General features: G+C 41.4%; 1 protein-coding gene across 3 annotated transcripts in view; it reads right to left on the reverse strand.

The window, feature by feature from the left end:
- Window positions 1-774: 774 nt before the first annotated feature.
- Window positions 775-20367, reverse strand: part of LOC146487375 (uncharacterized) — a 31194-nt gene continuing 11601 nt past the window's right edge. For 2 of the 3 annotated variants that reach the window (XM_085087440.1, XM_085087433.1), the window contains exons 3-17: window positions 20069-20286; window positions 19311-19336; window positions 17169-17921; window positions 15103-15266; window positions 14126-14189; window positions 10068-10196; window positions 8096-8178; window positions 6860-7580; window positions 5921-6408; window positions 5713-5798; window positions 5200-5311; window positions 4542-4593; window positions 4012-4067; window positions 2641-2686; window positions 1681-2240 (exon numbers count right to left, since the gene is read on the reverse strand). In XM_085087440.1, the coding sequence (XP_084943566.1) occupies window positions 2116-2240; window positions 2641-2686; window positions 4012-4067; window positions 4542-4593; window positions 5200-5311; window positions 5713-5798; window positions 5921-6408; window positions 6860-7580; window positions 8096-8178; window positions 10068-10196; window positions 14126-14189; window positions 15103-15266; window positions 17169-17921; window positions 19311-19336; window positions 20069-20286 (3123 nt within the window). In that variant the 3' untranslated portion in view covers window positions 1681-2115. Of the gene's footprint in view, window positions 1361-1420; window positions 2241-2640; window positions 2687-4011; window positions 4068-4541; window positions 4594-5199; window positions 5312-5712; window positions 5799-5920; window positions 6409-6859; window positions 7581-8095; window positions 8179-10067; window positions 10197-14125; window positions 14190-15102; window positions 15267-17168; window positions 17922-19310; window positions 19337-20068; window positions 20287-20367 lie in introns of those variants that run through there. The other variant, XM_085087429.1, reaches the window with a different exon arrangement.

A 20367-nucleotide genomic window follows, 5' to 3' on the forward strand; every position in this document is an offset into this window, starting at 1 on the left:
CTTGAAAGTCGTTCCTATCATTTTATTTCCCGGATACTTCGCCCACATTCTATGAATTGGAATAATCGCGAAGTAATACTCTTTTAAAAGTAATACACTTAACGCGAACTTATTTTTTCAGTGACGTTTACGGTGGCGTTGCCGTCGTCGTTGCTAAAGCTCCCTAATCACTGTACAATGGGGAGACTTGTGGTAGCATCCCTCACGATCACAGACGCTCGTTTAGCTCGTCATGCAACCTTTCCTCTTCAACGAGATCGGGGGAGGAAAGATTGCGTGACGAGCCAAAAGAGCGTCTGCGAGGGAGGCTGGACTCGTGGAGACGTAGGCCCTTTTCAAGGTTCATATGTGATGTATACAGCTATTTCAATCAAAGTTGTCGGATGAAAGCTTAAAGCTTAAAGACATCTTCAAAGAGGCTGCCACCTCATCCATTTGATATCCTAACATTTCTTTCATCTAAATGGCTCGCCATCGTATATCTTCCCTGGACAGACAAGGCATAGCTGATTTTGATGAACTCATTCATAAAAAAAATTAACAGAATCTTGAGGTCTTGTGTTATAGCTTTATACTTTGATCCGACAACTTTGAAATTGAAATTGAAATAGCTGTATGCATCAACAGGGGGAAGTCCTGCTTTGTTCGTACCGTTCCTTGTCGATAACGTTACACGGGAATAAAACATTTCTGTACTCAGTAGCGCGAGTTACTAACGCACCGACAATCAAAGTAAACTATGGGGTTGTTTACTTTTTAATTTCACTGACGGCATCCAATATGTACATCAATGATTTATTTACATTAAATAGCATTTAAAATTTTACAGCCTTTTTCTAATGATTATCCTTCGCTTAATTTCTTTCAGTCACCTTGGTTCCTGCGTTGCTTTCAGAGAAAAGCAAGCTACCATTTTTTAACACAAAAAAGTTTTAAATAAAAAGATTTCCAACATCTTAAAGTAAACAAGTTTCTTGTCAGAAAAAAATAAACTTTCTGCCCAGAGTTGGAGGCACAAAGTAATTCAATTTCAACTGTTACTTTGATTCAATTCATTCCAGCAATGTAATGACAATTGCATTTTGTCTGCAGAAAGGATAAAGCATTTCGAACCTCTTAAAGTAAACAATTTTCTTGTCAGAAAAAAATAAACTTTCTGCCCAGAGTTAGAGGCACAAAGTAATTCAATTTCAACTGTTACTACGATTCAATTCATTCAAGCAATGTTATGACAATTTCATTTTGTCTGCAGAAAGGTGACAGGCAGAGAAAGCACATTCCAAAGTGCTTATCACTGCAGGACATACCCTGTAAAGAGACTGATAGGGCGCGCGAAAATATCGGTGCGCAAAGTCAACCCCTCAGCCAACCCCTCCCCTCCCTGTCCCAAGACCACGCCCCATGCAACGACTTTTCGTACGTCCTATCTCCTAAAAGAGAAATGTGAGAAATAGAAGCCATGTGCTTAAAATCTATGACTAAAATTCTTATTGATTACACCCGTGCAAGGAGATCCCAACTGGAAAAAATCCTAAAGTTACCATTCAAATGAAAGCTACTGAGCAGTACTTTCCTGTGGTGCTATGTTGTACAAGGTGATTCTATCTTTGAGTCTGTGGATGAAATTCGAAAATGTCACCATTTAAATGAAAGCTATTGAGCAGTGCTTCCTTATGGTGCTGTTCGTTTATCAAAGTCTAAATCAGCTACTTCGCATTCTTTATGATACCTCATCCGTACATTGAGCCTCTCGTTCAAAATATCGGTAACAGCGCGTTTACATTGTCGCATATCAGGCAAAGTCTTGGGCTGAGATTCTCCTGCAACTTTGTCAGGAAACATCAAAATTAACGAATCAGTCAACTTCGAATTTACCCCGTAAACACTCTTTTACAGAGACTTTACCAATAATCCACAGAAGACCTAAAGCAAAATCGCAATCAAATTCCGAGGCAAGAAATCTCCAAGCGGCTGGCGTAAATTTTTGGAAGTATTAACAATTCCAAACTTTCTCTTGGCGCTGTATTACATTTTGTTTTCTTCAAATTTATGGACCTGCCATCATGCATTACGTCTCAAAATTTTTTAAGTCGCCTGATACTCTGTATAACTCAATCAGGGAGTGTCCTCGTCTTCCTCGTCGGATTCAGCAGGAGGGACTGGGAACTGGTTTCTGTGCTCTACTGCCCAAGAATTCCGCCGAGCTCTGATTTTAAATTCTCTCCATTTTTGCCCTGAAACTACAAGAGACATTTGGTTCAGGTAAAGCTGTGTCATTAACGTTTTTTTTAAAGTAATTACAAAACTTTGCAAAATAGAGCGTTTTCAATTGTGTCGAAAGAAATTTCGCATTTGCTCTCGTTTTGCATTACTACGCTCTGTGATTGGTTAACAAAACCGCGCCATTTTCTCAACCAATGGGAATCCAAACCAAAACCAATCGTGTTTTAGCCGCACGCGTTTTCCCGCGCTTGGAACCAGTTACATGTATTTGCTTCGAATTCTGATTGGCTTGTTGTGTTGTTTACGTCTGTTGTGATTGGCCAGAGTAATTACTTTGGTTTTGGTTTCACGACACGTGAATGGAAACCCGCTCTAAAACAAAGGACATAATCGATTAAGAACAGTTGGAATCCTTACCAAGGCTTGACGTCTCAACCATAGATAGTTTCCTCTCCTGGAAAGACTTAATAAAAAAAATAAACAAAAAAAATCCACTAAGTCATTGTTCAAAACGATTTTGTTACAATAAAAATAAGAAACTACACCTTTTGTCCTTCATTATCAGGAAATAAATTTTCATTAGTGTTAAAAATTAAACCATTAAAGCGAATGTGTAATCATTGTATGAAAATAGACAAACGTTTTAATTTTCGGCGTCACCAATAAGGCATTTTACATAGAGAAGAACATTCAATTATGGGAATATAAGTTCAATTTAACAGAAGTAACAAACCTTTTAAGAGAATGAACAAACATTAGACGCTTCTTAATGTTCTTTAACGAGGAAAATAAATCATTACAAAAGAAATACAGTCAGTGTAACAATCAAGCAAGTCTTAGCTCTATCCTTCAATCAACTCCCCGTTCAAACATCGTGGTATGTAAGTCTGCATAAACCTAAACCACGCTGCAAATTTTCTGGCAGTTATCGTGTTCACGCTTCTCCTCTTCTCGCGGGGACCTTCAATCGCCCTAACTATCCTTTCACGATGCTCATTTGGGATACGGTTTCGACGAACTCTTTGCTATATTACTGCGAAACCAGTGTGCGCATGTGCAGCATCGTTTTCAAATTTAAGCTTCCATGTAAATCCAGTGGGAAATTAGTCGGAAACCACGTAACTAAAACTCTTTTGTAACTGAAATTTTCTTTGCGTAATGGAACGTTAAACCCAGGTTAATGAATCTTCATTCGCACTAAAGATTGTTATTTTCGATAAAACGCTATTTTACTATTGGCCTTAATGAATCTTCTTTCCAATGCAAAACTCGTTAATGACTCTGCCACAATTTGAAATGTTTCATTTCCTAGATAAACTGAATATACATTAATTTTATTGACCAATATTTTCGCGCTAATGAAAATTTATTTCCTGACAATGAAGGGCAAAAGGTGTATTAGGGTAATAGGGTACGTTCGTGACAACGTTCGGAGCGGTCCTGTTATTTCTGGTCGGGCAAAGGGAATCGGAAATAGTTCGGGTACTTTCGTGACAATGTTCGGTGTGGTCCTGTTATTTCTGGTTGGGCAAAGGGAATCGGAAATAGTTCGGGTACTTTCGTGACAGTGTTCGGAGTGGTCCTGTTATTTCTGGTTGGACAACTAGTGTCGGAAACTGTTCGGGTACTTTTGTTCAAACAATGAGATCAGATTCTCCTGCTATTTATGATTTGACAATAACAGCCACGATTACTCTCTTGGATGACTAAAAATAACTTGTATTTATCTGCTGTATGCAGAGGTGAAAGAAAAAATCCGGAAATATGCGGATCGCGTGAAAGCCTCACCTGCTTAGGTTCTCTTTGTGCAGCAACACACATGATAGACAACGCTTGCTCCATCGCTGAAACAAATCATCAGATACACGTTACCTCAATATTTAGCTTTACCATAGTTAGCTTTCTAGACTACGACTTGCCTCTTATTTCTCTCAGGAATGATACAAAAGAAGCACGCGCAAAAAATCGACAGACTCGACATGCGAAAGAGAAAAGAAGAGCCGGAGAAAATGATACAATTTTTCTCCTCCCACGCGCGTCGCGTGTCTCCACGCGAGGTGATCGTCGCGCGCGCTCGCACGAATCACTCGCTCTACTATCCCTGACAGAAGTAAAGAAACCACTTGTAGTACCATTTGCTTTCTAACCTGTAGGTTACACTGCGCCTGGGAGCCTTCCACGCCTACCTCGAGATCAGAGTTCCCTTCCATCCTCTTACAGGTATTCCACGCCAAATAACGCGAAAGAGTGGCGCGAAGTTGAACCGTAAATTTCAAAGATAAATTAACATTTGACAAAGTGACAACTTGAATACTCACTACGAAGACGAAGTTCGACTTTACGCAAATTTCGGAATATTCCCGCAATCTCCTGCAATGGAATACGTCAGGAAATAAGTGGGATTACACGTGCTATTTCTGGTTGGAGTCAGACAATAACAGTCCTTAATAATATTCATACCGCATTCGGCGAAAGACAAGAACAAAAACAGCCGGGGTGGGGTATTTGAATGGATCGAGTACGACATTATGGGATCATCGCAATTTTAACGGCTTTCGATACATAAAATTTGGACTAGTGCGTTAAAAGTGTCCAAAGCAAATCGCGAACGACAACAATGTTTCAGTTACTGAAGTTTAACATTTGAGTACTAAGCAGTAAACTTATTCCAATACCATCCTTTGTCACTGGTTTTCCATTGTTTCACTATAAAACAGAAGCAATTTAAAGGAGGCAAGACATCAAAAATTTCGTTACGCAAAATATTAATTCTATTATACCACCGATTCAGAGCTAAACTTAATTGCTTGTATGAGAAGCCTTTTTGGAAAATGGCGGGATCTTTACTTAAAGTCTCGAAAATCTCCTAATGGCGGGTGGATAATTTGTAGTATATGATGCCTTAGTTGCAAGCTCTTCGAATTCTTCGGTTAATCAAATAGGCTCGTGTTCCACGTTACTTTGCATCTCACATACCGTGTGCGAGCTTTTCCAATCCGGAATGGCACTCTGAGATTCCTGCTTGCTGTCAGAGTCAGTCCTCGATCTTGTGTCACCATTCAGTTCCTCGCTTCCGTCATATAAAGTCCTTAAATAAAACCAAAAGTGTACTGCTCAGTCCAAATATACAAGAACGTCACATTACCTTAGAAACGAGCTAAATTCGCCGTTCTTTCCTCTCCTGCCACGCTTTGCCGGAGTTGCTTCTGGTATCGTCAAGACTGAGGATTCGCCTACACAAAGACAACTCGCCCACACTTGACATTCCATACGATGATGGCGTGGGCAAGATGACCAGTATGCGCACATTGACTTGTGGGCAAAGCGAAAGAAATCCCTGATTTTCCTACGGGCAAGCGCGCGTGCTTTCGCGACTATTTTCCTACTCGCGATCGCGTGTGTTCACGCGCGCTACCCAAAGTCCTCCCTGCCCTTGCCATGGGTTGAAGGAGGGATAGCTCATATTTTAAAATCTAAGATATGACTCACTTGACTTTTGATAGCACTGATTCCGAGGCTAGTCGTAACTCCACGGAGAAAGCATGGATGGACGACAGCATAAGATCTTCCACGGGCTGAAAAACAAAACGTTAACGCTTGTTAACCAAATCAGAAAAACAACCTTAAATTCGAAGGCGCTCACTCAGGTGTAGTCATAAAGAGCAAGATAATCAAACTGTTCTTCGATTGTACATACCTTGTCTGTAACGCCCCACTGTCTTCGGCTCTGTGAAGACGAAAGTCCCCCCTTGAAATCAAACATTTTCTTCGCTGCAGAACCCGGAGTCAAAGGTGGCGAAGGGGAGGTAGCCGGTGCCGCAGACACGACTGAATCAGGCGACATCGACCTCCCCTCCCCTGTTGAAGAGCGCGACCCCCCGGACATATCATCGGCAGAATCACTAGGTGGTTCAAACGGATGGTCCGGGACGGGGGGTGTGTACGGTGGGGAGTCGACGAAAGGAGCAAAAGGAATGAGTTTGCTACGTAAGCTTATTCCTAGAGTGCTCGTGGATTCCAGTTTTATCTCTGCAGGGTCTTTGCTCGAGGGTGAAGTTGGTGTTGTGTTTTTGTTTTGTGTTTCTTTGCATTCAAGGAGGTTTTCGCTGCTGGGAGATTTGTCGACCCAAGCTTGCGAGGATGATTCCTCAGGAGAAGAGATTGAAGTGTCTCCTTTACCTTCATCTGAAAGAAAAGAGAACCAAGGACATGAAACGTACGGTCGACAGTGACGATGGCGGGAGTCGAACCCAGGATAGGATATGTCATGAAAACGAACTTTATTTACAAATTATGTGGTTGGTTACAATGCACTTGCCTCTTTCAAATAAAGGTACAATACCTTGCAAATTGGGCTTTTAAAGAAACGAGCAATGCGACGAACGAACCGTTAAAAAAGAACGAATAAACGAGCAAACGATTAAACAAATAAAAGAAACAAAAAAAGGACCAGTGAACAAACGGATGAAGAAACGAATGAATGATTGTATGGATGAATAGACGAGCTAACAAGTGAATGAAAGACAACAGACAAATGAGTGGGTTTGCGAGTGAAAGGAAAACCATACGATCGCATTGAAATGTCAAACGGTAGAACAAGCGAACAGACCATCAAACAGAAAGAATTGAGCCTTACCCAGGACAAACGTCTTGTTGACTGTGTCATCTCGCTTCATCTGAAGTGATTCCGGCAGAGGGTGGACTGGACCAGAAGAGAACACCTCTTCTATTTCCTCCTGAAAAACGTCATCATTACCAACACTAGAGACACCAGTTTCGCCGAGGTTATCATCGCCCGTGGAGGACTTGGTCGAGCTTCTCGTACTGGGTGTCCATACCCTAGTTGATGGCGATGAATCGCTCGTGTGATTGGCAGCTACGCCACTTCCGTTTCCGGTGTTGTTCGGTGGAGAGTTCTTCGCCATCCTGGACTTCACTGCACTCGGAGTTTTGTTTTTAACGCTGCTATTCTTAACGGCTTCCCTGCTATTATGCGCCCTCAACATGGCTGTTTTATTGGGCCGTGGGGCGGAAAGCGGCCGCTTTCCTTCCTTCTCAGGGATCAACTGAACCCCTCCTTTCCTATCTGATTCATCACTTTTTCTTCGCGAGTCCTTGGTTTGTCTCGTTAGTGAGGTATCGCTGGACTCCACATCACTGTCATCAGATGTACTGCTTACCAGGCCTGCCCTACGAGCGCTCTCAGTGGCTTTCCTGTCTGACTCGTTCCCTGCGCCCGAGCGCCGATTCGCGGCCGCAGACATGGTTTTACTCCGCGTTACTCTCGGGGAGGAGGTGGTCTTCGGGGAAGATGATAACGAGGCAGACGAAAGGCTCTGGCTCCGCATAACACTAGGCTGCAAAAACGATAACCAAGGTTAGTTTGTTCTGACATGTAAATCTGGAGGATGTTGGTATGGAAGACGGCTGCTAGTTAGCCTACGCAAACGGGGAACGGAAGAGGGAAATTGGACGCGTGCGCGAAGTGCGTGGCAAAAGCGCGCTCCCGATAGCCTCGGCCATCCCTCGCCCTGCTACTCGGGCTAGGTTCAACGATTTATCTTAAGATCTTTGCAGAACGGAGCTTCCCAAATTAGGGTGTCCAACCCGTATCACGCGAAAGGAGAGTTTCGCGAGCAAACTCGCGTGTTCTTCACGCTCAACTATCCCTATACCATAGCTTATTTTGAGCCTGGGACTCGCGTCGAGTAATGTCTGCAAGGTTAGCGGGAAAGTCCCTTACCGCGTGAGACCGATTACGCGTGCATCCTATTTCAAGCGAGGGGCAAGTTTTACGAGCAAACTCGCGTGTTCTTCACGCTCAACTATCCCTAAGCAGTGGTTGAGACTGTTCATAGAGCAGTTCCCTTACCGAGTTTGTTCTTGCTGTTGCCGACCTCGGTCTGGAGACGTAACCCGGCGATGTATCAGCCTTGGCGGGTTTGGACTTGTTTTCTGAAAAATGAAATAGAATTTACTGGGGAAATGTATCTGAAAGTCGCAATGTCACTTTTTCTCGCTCCCCCTCCCCCCACCCCCTGCTTTGCAGGCCGGCAACTACTTTCTGTGCACAATGTTTTTTTTAATTAGATTTGAAGCTTAATTTTAAAATCTTCATAATTTTATGGAACACATTTGGAGTGCACATTTGGCAAGCTCTGCTTTTCACTAGGAGATTCAAATACTTACCACTCATCGATTAAAAAAATAGATTTCAAAATCTTTTGTCGGGCCCAGTAAAATCTTCACAATTTTATGGAACCCATTTGGAGTGAACATTTGGCAAGCTTTCACTAGAATATTCGATTACTTACCACTCATCGATTAAAAAATGGATTTCAAAACCTTTTTTCGGGCCCAGTTATCGAGACTTTCGCGAAAGGGGCCCCTGTGATGGGGAGCTACACCAGGGTCAATTAAATAAAACTTTTACAACTGTAATTTACAAGCTGGGCCCTTGCTTTTACGTACGAACACAAGAAAAAATACAATAAACGAATTTAATAATCCTTCAATAAAGACTTCTACCCATGTTTGTTGAGGTCACTTTCTGCAGACGCGTGTAATTACAACGGCACAGTTTTTTAACTGCAAATGTCACGGCCAAAGTTTTATGAAATAGGCCCCTGGCCACGATTTTGGAAAAACTTAAGATGCTCCGCTCCCCTCCCCATCCCATGAAATAAACGCGCCCCGTCTTAAGCGCCCCAGTCCAATTATCGTTCAGACAAGAAGTTGTCCACCTACAAACCGTTTTACTCGAGAGGTGAATGTAGAAAGGCCAAGCAGAGTCAGTGCAGAATCGGTTCTTGTTATTTATGCATTTCTTATGATAGTCGCTAAGAGAACGTGTTAAAATATCATTTGTGATCAATTCCCTTATTCTCATGACCAGTATGTTTCATTCAGTTGTAATATTGTTAGGAGAAATTGGATGGTGGTCACAGCTGTTGGACGCGACTACAATGCGACGTGTGAACACTTAACGAAAAAGGAATTTTTCAATTCCCGTTTTGTACTTAACGATAAACTGTGAATGTTTACGTTTCTTTTTAGCTATAACCTCTCTTTCTTTTCTGGCTCTATAGCGTGGGCCATTGTGCAGCGTTTACGTTGCGTGACAGCTGTAGTGCAGCTTGGACAGGAAAACGAGTATTAAATGCTGAGCGAGAGTAATGGTACAGTAATTAATTATTGGTAATTATTTACATCTCACTAAAATAAACTATCACCCGACAAAATAAAGCAATTTTGAAGAAGACGCAGCATGATTAAAGAAGTGATTTGGGTAAAGCAAACGGTGGAAGACGACCGCGAAACTCAACGTTTTACAGCAAAGATCAATATTATGAGGCCAATAGGGTGCATAAACAAAAGGGATTTGTTCTACGTTTTGCAGATCACTGATTTTATCACTGATTTTGAATGGCCAAAGCACAAATTTATCACACAATGCTGTATGGTTCTTGTTCACTGGAACACCTGCCAATCTCTTTCAATTGCATACTTTATTTAACGTCTTTCGCTCAGACTCGAAAACGAGAACCGCATTAGTTTATATTTCAAAGGTTTTGTGTCCAGTACAGAAAGTGCTAATGGATTCCACTAACACCTTTTATCAAAAACCCTGTTATTATAATCACACTCGTAACTGGTTTTCAGTTACAGAGTAAAAGGATTAAGCCTGAAAGAAAATCAACAATCGCCTTCAAATTTGTCATCCATTAATTTGTTTTGGAGCAACGCAGCGCCGGGGCTTATTCCTGGAAAAGTTCCGAACATCTAAGCGCAAATTCCTTGAACAAGCAACAAGTTGTGTATTTACACAGAGTACATTCACCTACCCGAGTCATCGAGATGTACCGGAACGGGAATATGGCTCGACGAAGACATGCCGCTGGTGCCAATCGTAGAATCGTCGGTCGCACTGGAAGAACCAAGCACCTCGATGGGTTGACGAGCTAAAGAGTTGTCTGCAGCGAAAACAATGAATCCCTTTGTGACATGTGTCATGTTTAATAGCAAGGCTGAACCCACTAGCAGATCATTAACTAAACAGGCATGTATTAGATTTCATTTTAATTGCGAGCGCGCAGAATTATAGCTGTTTTTCAATATTGATTTCAAAACAAAATGATAATAGGCTTTGTTAGGTAAAGCCAAATTCTCCTGGGAGCTACAGTGAAACCTGTATTAAGCGGACACCTTCTAGTGTCCGCTTAATAGAGGGTGTCAGTTGAATACAGGTTCATTTTAACCGTAAATAACAGAAGAAACGTTTTGCCAGGGTCCTAAGCTAATGTCTGAACTCGAAAACAAGGTGGGTGGAGTGGGTGAGTGAATGGTCGGCATAACCCTTGAATTTATGCATTGCCAACAACTGTCTTGTTTTCTAGACTATTTCTTAGGGACAGTAAAATGAACGCAACACGTGAGCGCACACGAAAAAATTGCCTCCTGCGCGGAAGACGCGAAGTGCGGTGGAAAAATAAAATTTTCTCTTCCCTCCGCGTGTTGCTCCTCCTCTCAGGAGTTAATTCTCGCGTGTTCTTGCGTGGCTCTTTTGATTTACTATTCCTGAGAGAAATAAGGAACTTCACGCAGTCTACATGTTTTCTGGAGAACCCAACGGAACCGCTGAGTGGCTGGCAAGCTTTAATCTGGTATAAAAATCTCGCTGGTATTTTTGTTGTATACTTCTGGCTGGACAAAAATCAAAACTTCCAGTTGACGTGAAAAAATTCTTTCAGTTGTGAAGTAAAACTGTGAGTAGTCCTTAATTTTTCCTGAAGATGGCAAAGCGAGTGAAACACGTGAGCACGCGCGACAATTGTCTCCCGCGCGGAGACGCGACGCGCGGGAAGCAGTTTTGCGCGTGCTCGCGTTTTCCACTCGTTTTACCATCCCTAAAAAAATTAGGGACTTCTCCCAGTCTACTGGAAAATGTCAGGATAAGATATCACTTTACGTGAAAGGTTCTTATTTAAAAAAATAGTTAAATATATTTCTTCGCTTTATTGTTAGCGTTTGTCATGCTGTCAACTATAAGAGACAAAACAGGTCGAACAATTTTCTTTGCTAGCTGGACATGCGTGTGCCAGGTGCGTGTGCAGCACTTTGAACCGTGAATTCACAAGGATGATCTGCCTCGGCACAGTCCTGCTATCTGTTGGGTAGTAACTATAGCTTTTTCGTACATGAAAAGTAATTCAAACTCTCGAGAGCGTGCATCTGGGCGGCGTAATGCGTCGATCAAACCGAGGCTTCAAACGCCAGGTATTTGTTTGAAAGTTGTCAGTCACGCTTTGCAGACAGAGCTATATAAATGAAAGTTTCAAAAATTTGCCCTTGTTAAGTGAGCCACTCGCTCACAGCGGTGAAATCCTCTCCTTAAAAACTCCTCCACTTCCCAACTCCCAAAAAACCGTTAAAAATCCACGCAAAAGCAAACTATAAGAAAGGAACCGCACAACGAAAATGCTGCAGGTATACGCAGGATCTGTAAAAGATCTAATCAGCCAAAAATATAAATGAATCAAATTTATGCAAGGCTGGACTGCGTAGAAAACTTAACACGACAGCGACATGATAGAGACCAAACCGAGAATAAACCGAGAATCCACGGGTGAATTCCATCAGACCAGGAGATAAATCTGGTTCAAATTCCCCGCTCCCCTGTCAGGGTGGGGTGGGGGGGGGGGGGGGGGACGGTGCTCAAATTGATTTGGTCAGAAAGTTTACAATACCTTTAAGGTCTTCATCTTGATTTTCCTAGGTCCTTATTTGTGATTTTTGGCTTGGGCACAAGTTAAATTTGTCGCTTCTCGGTTTCGTGGGCTACTCTTTCTAAAACTTTCCTCGAAGGATACTCTGTTAAACGAGCGAGAAAAGTACGGCGACCAAATGCCGACGCGACAAGAGATGAACCACTAACCGCTTGTTATTAGAAGACACGAAATAAACACGATATATACTTATAGCCGATTGGGCAGAAAAATACGATGCCAGAAAATTTTTATCCAATCAGAAAACAGATTTCAATGGGTTCTGGACCTGGTCCGTTATTAAAACAAATAATCTCAAGACTTCTTCTCGCTTGTCTTTTTAAACTTTCGTCTCGTCACGACTACCCGTGCGAGGAAAGTTCATTTCTACTGTTTTAGTATGCTTCACTGAATTTAAAGAGTTTGATAATTTGGCGTCATGTAATGACTATTTAAACATTTAATGATATTTTGGTTGTGCCCTTGATCGACGCGTTGTCATCACAATTCTGGGCGTGATCACACCACCGTGATCTAGGCTATGATCACTGTCATCACCCATTCGGTTAACACTTGTTTCCAAATCTCAAACTGACATTGGACACCTTATCATAGGTTTACACGATATGATGTTCCTTATCGTCACAGTACTGAAGTACACAGGATTATCAGGCCGAGAACTGAGCGAATAGAGCTCCAGCTATGCAAAGAACATCATTTTGGCGTTCAGCACCGAACTATAGTATTTAGGGTTACGCACTGATGCACAAACGGTTAGCTTTCGTTTGTTGTGATGGGTAACTCTAAATACGTTGAAAATTACAATACTCGGCAGCTAGCCCTCGTTGGTGTAGTGGTTATGGATAGAAGAAACGAGGCAAGCGACTCGGATTAGAAGCTTACATTATTGTTTTTTCCCTCATTCTTTTCCTCTTAAGTTTAAATAAGTTTCACCTCGTAATTTTAAGTGAATGTCCAAGGTCACCCATTCAGGCGTGTTAACACTAATCACAGTTTATTCCGTAATTACGGCGTGATCACAGGTTAAAACGTTCAACTCGTGATCACGCCCAACCAGCCCAACAGACAGCGGCGTCAGTTAGATATCGATTTCTTCAAAATGCGTAGTTCACAACGCTTTGAAATTGTGTGAGAGTTTATAAAATGTTAGTGAGGCGATTTCGGTGAGAACATAATGAAAACAGTCGCTCAAATAGACCAATTTCGATATATTAAATTCTAGCTTGACTACGAGGCTCCGGGGAATAAAACAACAGAAATTACATCCTGTTCAAGCCTGAATTTTTTTCAGGCTTTCTTTTCGCAACTGCTTAAGTTGCGTAGTAACTGCGAGGATCTTTCTTCTATTTGAGAAATGACATTGAGGTTCAGAGATGAATAATTCATTTCTTTTGTTTTTTTCCTTCCTCTTCCCGACTTATCTAGGAAGATCGAAGGGCCTCTGCTCGCAGGCTAACCGCCAACTTACGAGAGCCTTGCTTTCATTCGGTTTTTGCTTCACTGAGTGACAAAATCATTTTATTTGTTTTAGAACAATTATTTTGTTTTTGTTACCTTGGTTGACGATCGCCTTACTGGTCTTACTTCAGCGAGAGACACAACGATTGAAGGGTGTTCGGAATAAGGCTTTAAGTGACTTTCGATGTAAGGTCAAATTCTCCTTTTGATTCACAAGCGGATACAAGGTAATTTGGAAGGACAATCTAGCAATTTATAAGAAGTCACTTAAGGCTTTTTTCCAGGCACCCCTGAAATTGCAATTTGTTTTATTGAGCTTTGTTTTCCAAAAAAAAAAAAAAAAAAAAAAAAACTATCATCTTTTCTCCAGCGAGGTGAATTTAAGATGTACAATTGCCTTGGTCAATAACTGAAGAGTCTCTCGTTGGGTATTCCTGTGTTTTCTACGTGGCTAATAAACCCTAGTTTCCCAGGCAGACGTTCTTCGCTTCGTCACGTCACGCACCGCTGGGGAGGAGTGCGTGACGTGACGAGCAAAAGAACCTCTGCGCAGGAAGCTAAACAGACCCAGGATACCAAAGTGAAAAGCAGTAATTACGCGCGTGTACGTGTACGAGGGAAAGGCTTGGTTTACGTGTGACCCAAAGTCACAGTCTTACCTCGATTATCTGTGGAGCTGGCCCATTGCTGGACCCAGTTTGGAAGAGGAGCTGGAGAAAGATTCTGAAACAGAAAAAAAAAAAAACAAAACAAATGACACTGGAACTTAAAACTATTTTAGGATGAAACAGCTCTACATTGAACAAATGCAAAGCAAAGAATTATACTTCAAAAAACGCTTTCTTCTTCTTTGCCATAAAGCACAATAATCTAATACATAAGCAGCAATAAAATATGGCGAGGAGACCTCAAGAAACCAGAGAATTCCAAGTATTTGGACTTGGAGAAAGAATTGTAAACTGTTTAAGATTAGTTCGACAGGTGGTTTTCTAACAATAAGGATTTAGTTCTGTCTGGTGGACCGCACCTCAAACAAAAAAAACACTTTTATATGTTTTGTATTTTGAGAAAACGTGTTTTCGCTAAGCAGCCACATCGGGAGAGCAGGTTGCGAAGTTGACCATTCTGCTCTCCTGTCCAATGTCGACTCAACTCAGCCATATTTATAAAGACAAACGGAATTTCGAGAAAGAAGTACCTAAGCGACGAAACTAACTCCGCTTCCTCTCTCCCATTAAAGTCAGGATAATAATTTTAAATGAGTGTAAATATATGAAACATATATTTTGAACTGCGGATGAAAGATCAAATAGAAGAAACATCCTCGCAGTTGTTAGTTAGTAATACTAACTGCGAGGATCTTTCTTCTATTTGATCGTTCACCCTCAATTCAAAATATACGTTTCACATATTTAAATTCCTTTATTCATCCTTCACGGGTATATTACAAACTCACAATATGATCAGCTCCCAGTTGGCTTGATAGAGCTCAGTTGGTAGAGCACTGTACCGGCATCGCAGAGTTCATGGGTTCGAATCCCTGAATTTTTTTTCTGGCTTTCTTTCCGCAACTGCTTAAGTTGCACACTAACTGCGTGGATCTTTCTTTTATCTGATAATAATTTCAGTTACTTACCTCTCTACTGCCTCCATCGCTTCCTCGCTGTAGGCTCACTTCGGTCAAACCAAACACCCTACTGGAGGAAGGCGTACCCCTGGTGACCACACCCAATCGCCGTGAGGAATGAGAGGACACTTCACATTCAGACTCACTGGTATCACTGGAATGTTTTCTAGAAACTGAAACAAGATCTGCATTTCAAGTAATTGTTGCAGTTAATTATATGTTTCTTCCAGAACTCATTTTCTAAGGATGGTCGCACACGAGCAAGTTTTCCCAAGGGTTTCATTAAATAGTTTCCTGGCTGAGAACCTGTACGACAGGTTTTGAACAAGAAAACATGTCAAGCAAAAACTTTATGGGCCAGTTATTTAAACAGAGTCTAACTTAGGCCGCGGCTTAAGACAATCAGTGAACCTCCAAATCTGTTTATAAGTGGTTTATTTTAAGTAGAGAAATAGTTTTCTAGTCTAGGATGCAAGCCTTCTTGTTACCATCAGCAGCAGACAATGTTTAAATATGACTGTTGGCAACAGAACGTGGTTTTGTTAAACACCGTCTAAACTGTCTTTTAATAAATGAACCTATATATTTATAGCATAATGTAATAACTTAATTCGTAAGCTTTACACAGTGTCCAAATTTAGCGGGTTTTCATTTTTGACACAAATAAAGTTCTGTCTCACCGGCTGCCTTCATCGTCAATGTGAAGCATCTCGACTACAAAAGGCCGTGTTGCAGTCACCAAGAACACGTACTTAACAACGAGGAAGCTCGTCAGCCGTTTGGACGAGAAAATGTAACTTGTCAAGGATGACTCACCAACGATAACTCGTTCGCAGTTTACACACACACAACCACGCAAAAATTGCGAAAAAATCTTGTCATAGTAAAAACCTTGCTCGTGCACTTCGGACTGACAATGAGTAACGACCACCAAGTAAAATAATTATGCAAGGAAGCTCAGTTGAAAGTCGTTTACACATTCAAGCAAATACAACTTGCCAAGGAACTCATAATAAGAAAACTTCGTAAAAAAACAACAACTTATCAACTCAAGGAAAACATGCTGACGTGCAATTAACTTGCCTCAATAACCTTGTCCTGATACAAGCTATCCAAATGTCTTACAAACTTCTTTATATCACAAGAACAACGCTCCCTAGCAAAATTTTCTGCAACACAGTTTGATGCATTAACTAGTGCATATTTTATGCGCCAATGTATCTTTAATGAGGGGTAATCCGCAATACCACACTCCAGACAATTGAAACGGCATGAATAATAAGAGCGGAACTCCATCATCACGTTACCTTTACACTGTAACAGTCTACAGGAGACCGCGAATAAAATAAGAGAAACATTTTTAAAACCACACGGCTTGCACCTTGATAGCACGGCAAACGATAAAGGCGTCTGGAGGAAAAGTTGAACACAGCTTACCGTCTCGTCAGAGCGGATTCGCGAACGTTTGGTTTATCAACCGCAGAGTTGATAAGGTAATTTGGCTACCGTAAAGAGATTCGAGTGATTTCAAGGGCAAGCGCTTCGTCAGAGCGGATTCGTTCTGACAAAGCGCTAGTCCTTGAAACATCAGCACTCCAATCTCTTTACGGTAGCCAAATTACCTTATCAACTCTGCGGTTGATAAACCAAACGTTCGTTTATATCACTTGCTCGTGTGATTATTGGACTGAGATGCTGAGATTTTCGCCCGCAGTTTTTTTAGGCTTGAATCATACTCAACACAACTGAAACGCGACTCACACTGAGGCCGACCTCAACGTCTCTAAAGTAAGGTTTTTTTTTAATCGAATGAAGGTCCATAGAACGCTTGTAGTCTTTGTCTAAACAGTCGAGCGGGCGAGGCAAACCACCAAATTGGAGCGAACGAGCCGAGAGCAAGCTGGGGCAGGAGAGGCGCCTTTTCAGTCTCTTCTCGTTTTTCTGCTCGCTCCAGTTTCGTCCAGGTCATGTCGCTCTTTCAGCTCTACCGCTCAACTATCCAGAAAAGAACTTCTAGCAGTCTAGAATACTCGCATAAAATGGAAGAATTCTCCGTAACAAAAATTCCTATTTACCTGACGATATTTTCCCATTCTTTGCCAGGCCGTCTAAAGCAGGTACCTTCTTCTTGATCTTACTGGTCGGTTTCTTCCGTGTTATTCTCTCTTGCTTATCCAAGGTGCTTTTCCGTACATCATCCTGAGTCGCCTGTTTGCCTTTGTCACTTTTCTGACTCACAGGTCGTTCGGGAATTTCACCATAGTCAGGAATAAAGGGAATCTCGTAGGAAGGTCGCGAATGTCCCTCACTTAAATCATCCGGTGAATTTTCCAGAGATGAATCGCATTCTGCGAGACTAGAATCCCGCTCAGCATTTTCGCTATGAGAATTAGGCATTTCCCAGTCTCGACTCGTCGAATTCTCAAACACAGGCGATAACTGATCGCTGTAGCCCGGACCGGGCAGCGCAGATTTCTTCTGAAACACTACAAACTCTTCCCGTTGTTTCATTGCCTTGTCTTGTTCAGCGTCGTAAGTAGTTTTAGAAGTTCTCGTGGTAACAATCCTCGCTTTGGATTCTGACAGCACAGACACTGTTCCAATGCTGTGTCTTCTCTGTGCCATTTCGAGCGCGTCTTTCTTTGTAAGTTTTTTCTTTTTAAGTGAACTTAGAGCTTGCTGTCCTCCTCCCTGACTTGTACCCTCCACGATGCTTGCAGTGTTTGGGTAGTTGTAAATTTCGTCGTCAGACGAGCCCCACCCCCACCATGGCGGTTGGCCGTACAGGGGGCTTCCCTTTACTATCATATCAAACTTCTCACCAGGCACTGGACAAAAATACAGTAAAAATCCGCCAGTAAGAACCTGAATTTTAAGAACCTGTTAGACTAAAGGGCATAAGGTGTGTTCGTTTGTGATGCTCCAGATCAGGATCAATGATCCAAGATCACTCGGATCATGGTGCACTAAATTAAAGAAACCGACGAATCCACTCTGGGCAAGGATTCCTTGGTTTCTTTGATGCACCATGACCAAGGAATCAAGGAATCTTTGCCCAGAGTGGATTGGTCGGTTCCTTTGATGCACCATGATCCGAGTGATCTTGGATCATTGATCCTGATCTGGATCATCCCAAAGGAACGCACCATTAAATTTCTATTTTAGACACCCTTTAAATAAGAACCTGTTAAAAGCGTTAAATCTAAATCAGGTTCATATTCTATACAATTTACTTGACTTATTTAGGTGACACAATTAAACACTACTGTATAACCATACTGTGCCAGTTGAGGCTGGACTGTTCAAAGTGCCTTGTTGTTTCACACTGTACCGGAGAGTACACTGTATTTTGTTATCAAGAAAATAAGAACCTGTTTATGAACCTATATAGCCTACATTTCTGTTAAGCATTATTTACATAATCTGAACCTGTTGAAGCTATAACTTGGAAAAATACAGGTTCTTACTAGTGGGTTTTTACTGTAGCATAGAAAATAAATTGATTACCCTAATAACTTTGACAATTTTCTTGGTGTTTAACAAATTAATAACGAAATTCATTCACGACTGGGAAGTACAATTTCCGTGGGTAAAGTTTTCGCATTTTTCGAGCAACCTCTTACAAAAACTGAAAAAGAGTGGATTAATTTTTGTAGGATTTATATTAACATACCCTTTACCATACTCAAAAATAGTAAATATAAAGCCCACGCGAACACAAAAGGCGATGTATTGGGTATTTATGTACGATAAATCAATGCCAAAGCAACTTTTCGGTTAAACCACCAAAACAAACATGTTCAGTGTACCTATGAAATTCCTGGTTAATACCGTAAAATTAAAACTTCTCTCACTCCAAAAATATTTAGTGGTGTGCAATGACTATAAATTGACAGTGACGACAACCTTGAAAATTTGAACAAAACTGACATTGAGAACGTATGTATTATTCAGTAATGACACAGGCAAACTCGGAAAAAGAAATTCCGAGTGCTCCTACCAGGAGTCGAACCTAAGACCTTACGATTACTAGTTCGGATGTTCTACCACTGAGCTACAGGAGACTCGTGGGAGCTAAGGCCATTAAACTAGGTTCATGGACAAACGTCCTGCATACTGCTAGGATTGGAATGTCAATGAGTGGCACATGCGCAATGAAAGAAAATGTGATGTAATATTTTAAGCCTGAAAAAAATTTACATTATTGACAGCCTTACCTGACATAGGCCTTTGCAGTCTTGGTCTGCAAGGAAAAGAATTATACCGCCTGTTATCTATGATCTAATGAATACATACAGCCATGTAGATGCAGATGTAGTTAATTAAAACAGTTGTGACTGAGACAAATTTTGTTAAAAAAAATGATCAAATTGCAAGCACAGCTAGAACACTCTACTATCAGTTTAAACTGATTTTTTTTCTAAGAACCAACTTTTTCATACAGCTAGAACACTCTACTATCAGTTTAAACTGATTTTTTTTTCTAAGAACCAACTTTTTCATACAGTAGTTACATTGCACTAGTGTAGTGATTTTTAACAACTATGGACCATTACCAAAAAAGTTTAAAATGTCAAAAATTTTTATTGAAAGTTTTACAAAACAATAAATTGTTGTAAAACGCAGTTAATGGAATGTGACGCCCTTTATAGCCCCAGGCATCTCTACGTACTGTACTTTAGACTTAACACTGTATCATTGTCATTTTTGTCAATAGTCACATTGTAATAATAATATTATGTTGCGACATCATCTGGAGGCAAGTTAGTTCACTTTTTCTGTATGGCTAAACCAGTGAATGGTGCATGCATTCATATCTTGTTTTCTATGATGCAAAGTCTATCGTAAGCATAGTACAACCCTGGCCATTGGCTCTGGCCTTGAATGCTTGGCTATTAAATACTAAAAATTGGCGAGACTGTGACAAAGCAATGCAGAATTTCCAACACTGACTCAAAACTCAAAGCCAACCAACCTGACTTGAAATGCTGTTGGAGGTGCATGACTCCAGCCAGAGTGAGGACCCAACTGATGATGAACCCCTTGGGGGGAGTGGACAGGAGACCTTTGTCCAGTGCATGATGGACAGTGACACATCACAGGGGGAGGGTGGTGGTACATTGGTGTCATGTAGGGATAATGGGGATAGGGATGGAACTGAGAGTGGCCTGGTGAATGGGCTGAGTGCACACCCTAAAGAAGAGAGAAAACAGTTACTGTTGATCTAAACATGTCGCCCCTATTTTGCAATCATGCTTCAATGGATTCCTGTGC

This window comes from Pavona decussata, unplaced genomic scaffold, assembly GCF_977016875.1.
Source record: "Pavona decussata unplaced genomic scaffold, jaPavDecu1.1 SCAFFOLD_16, whole genome shotgun sequence".
Taxonomy (NCBI): Eukaryota; Metazoa; Cnidaria; class Anthozoa; order Scleractinia; family Agariciidae; genus Pavona; species Pavona decussata.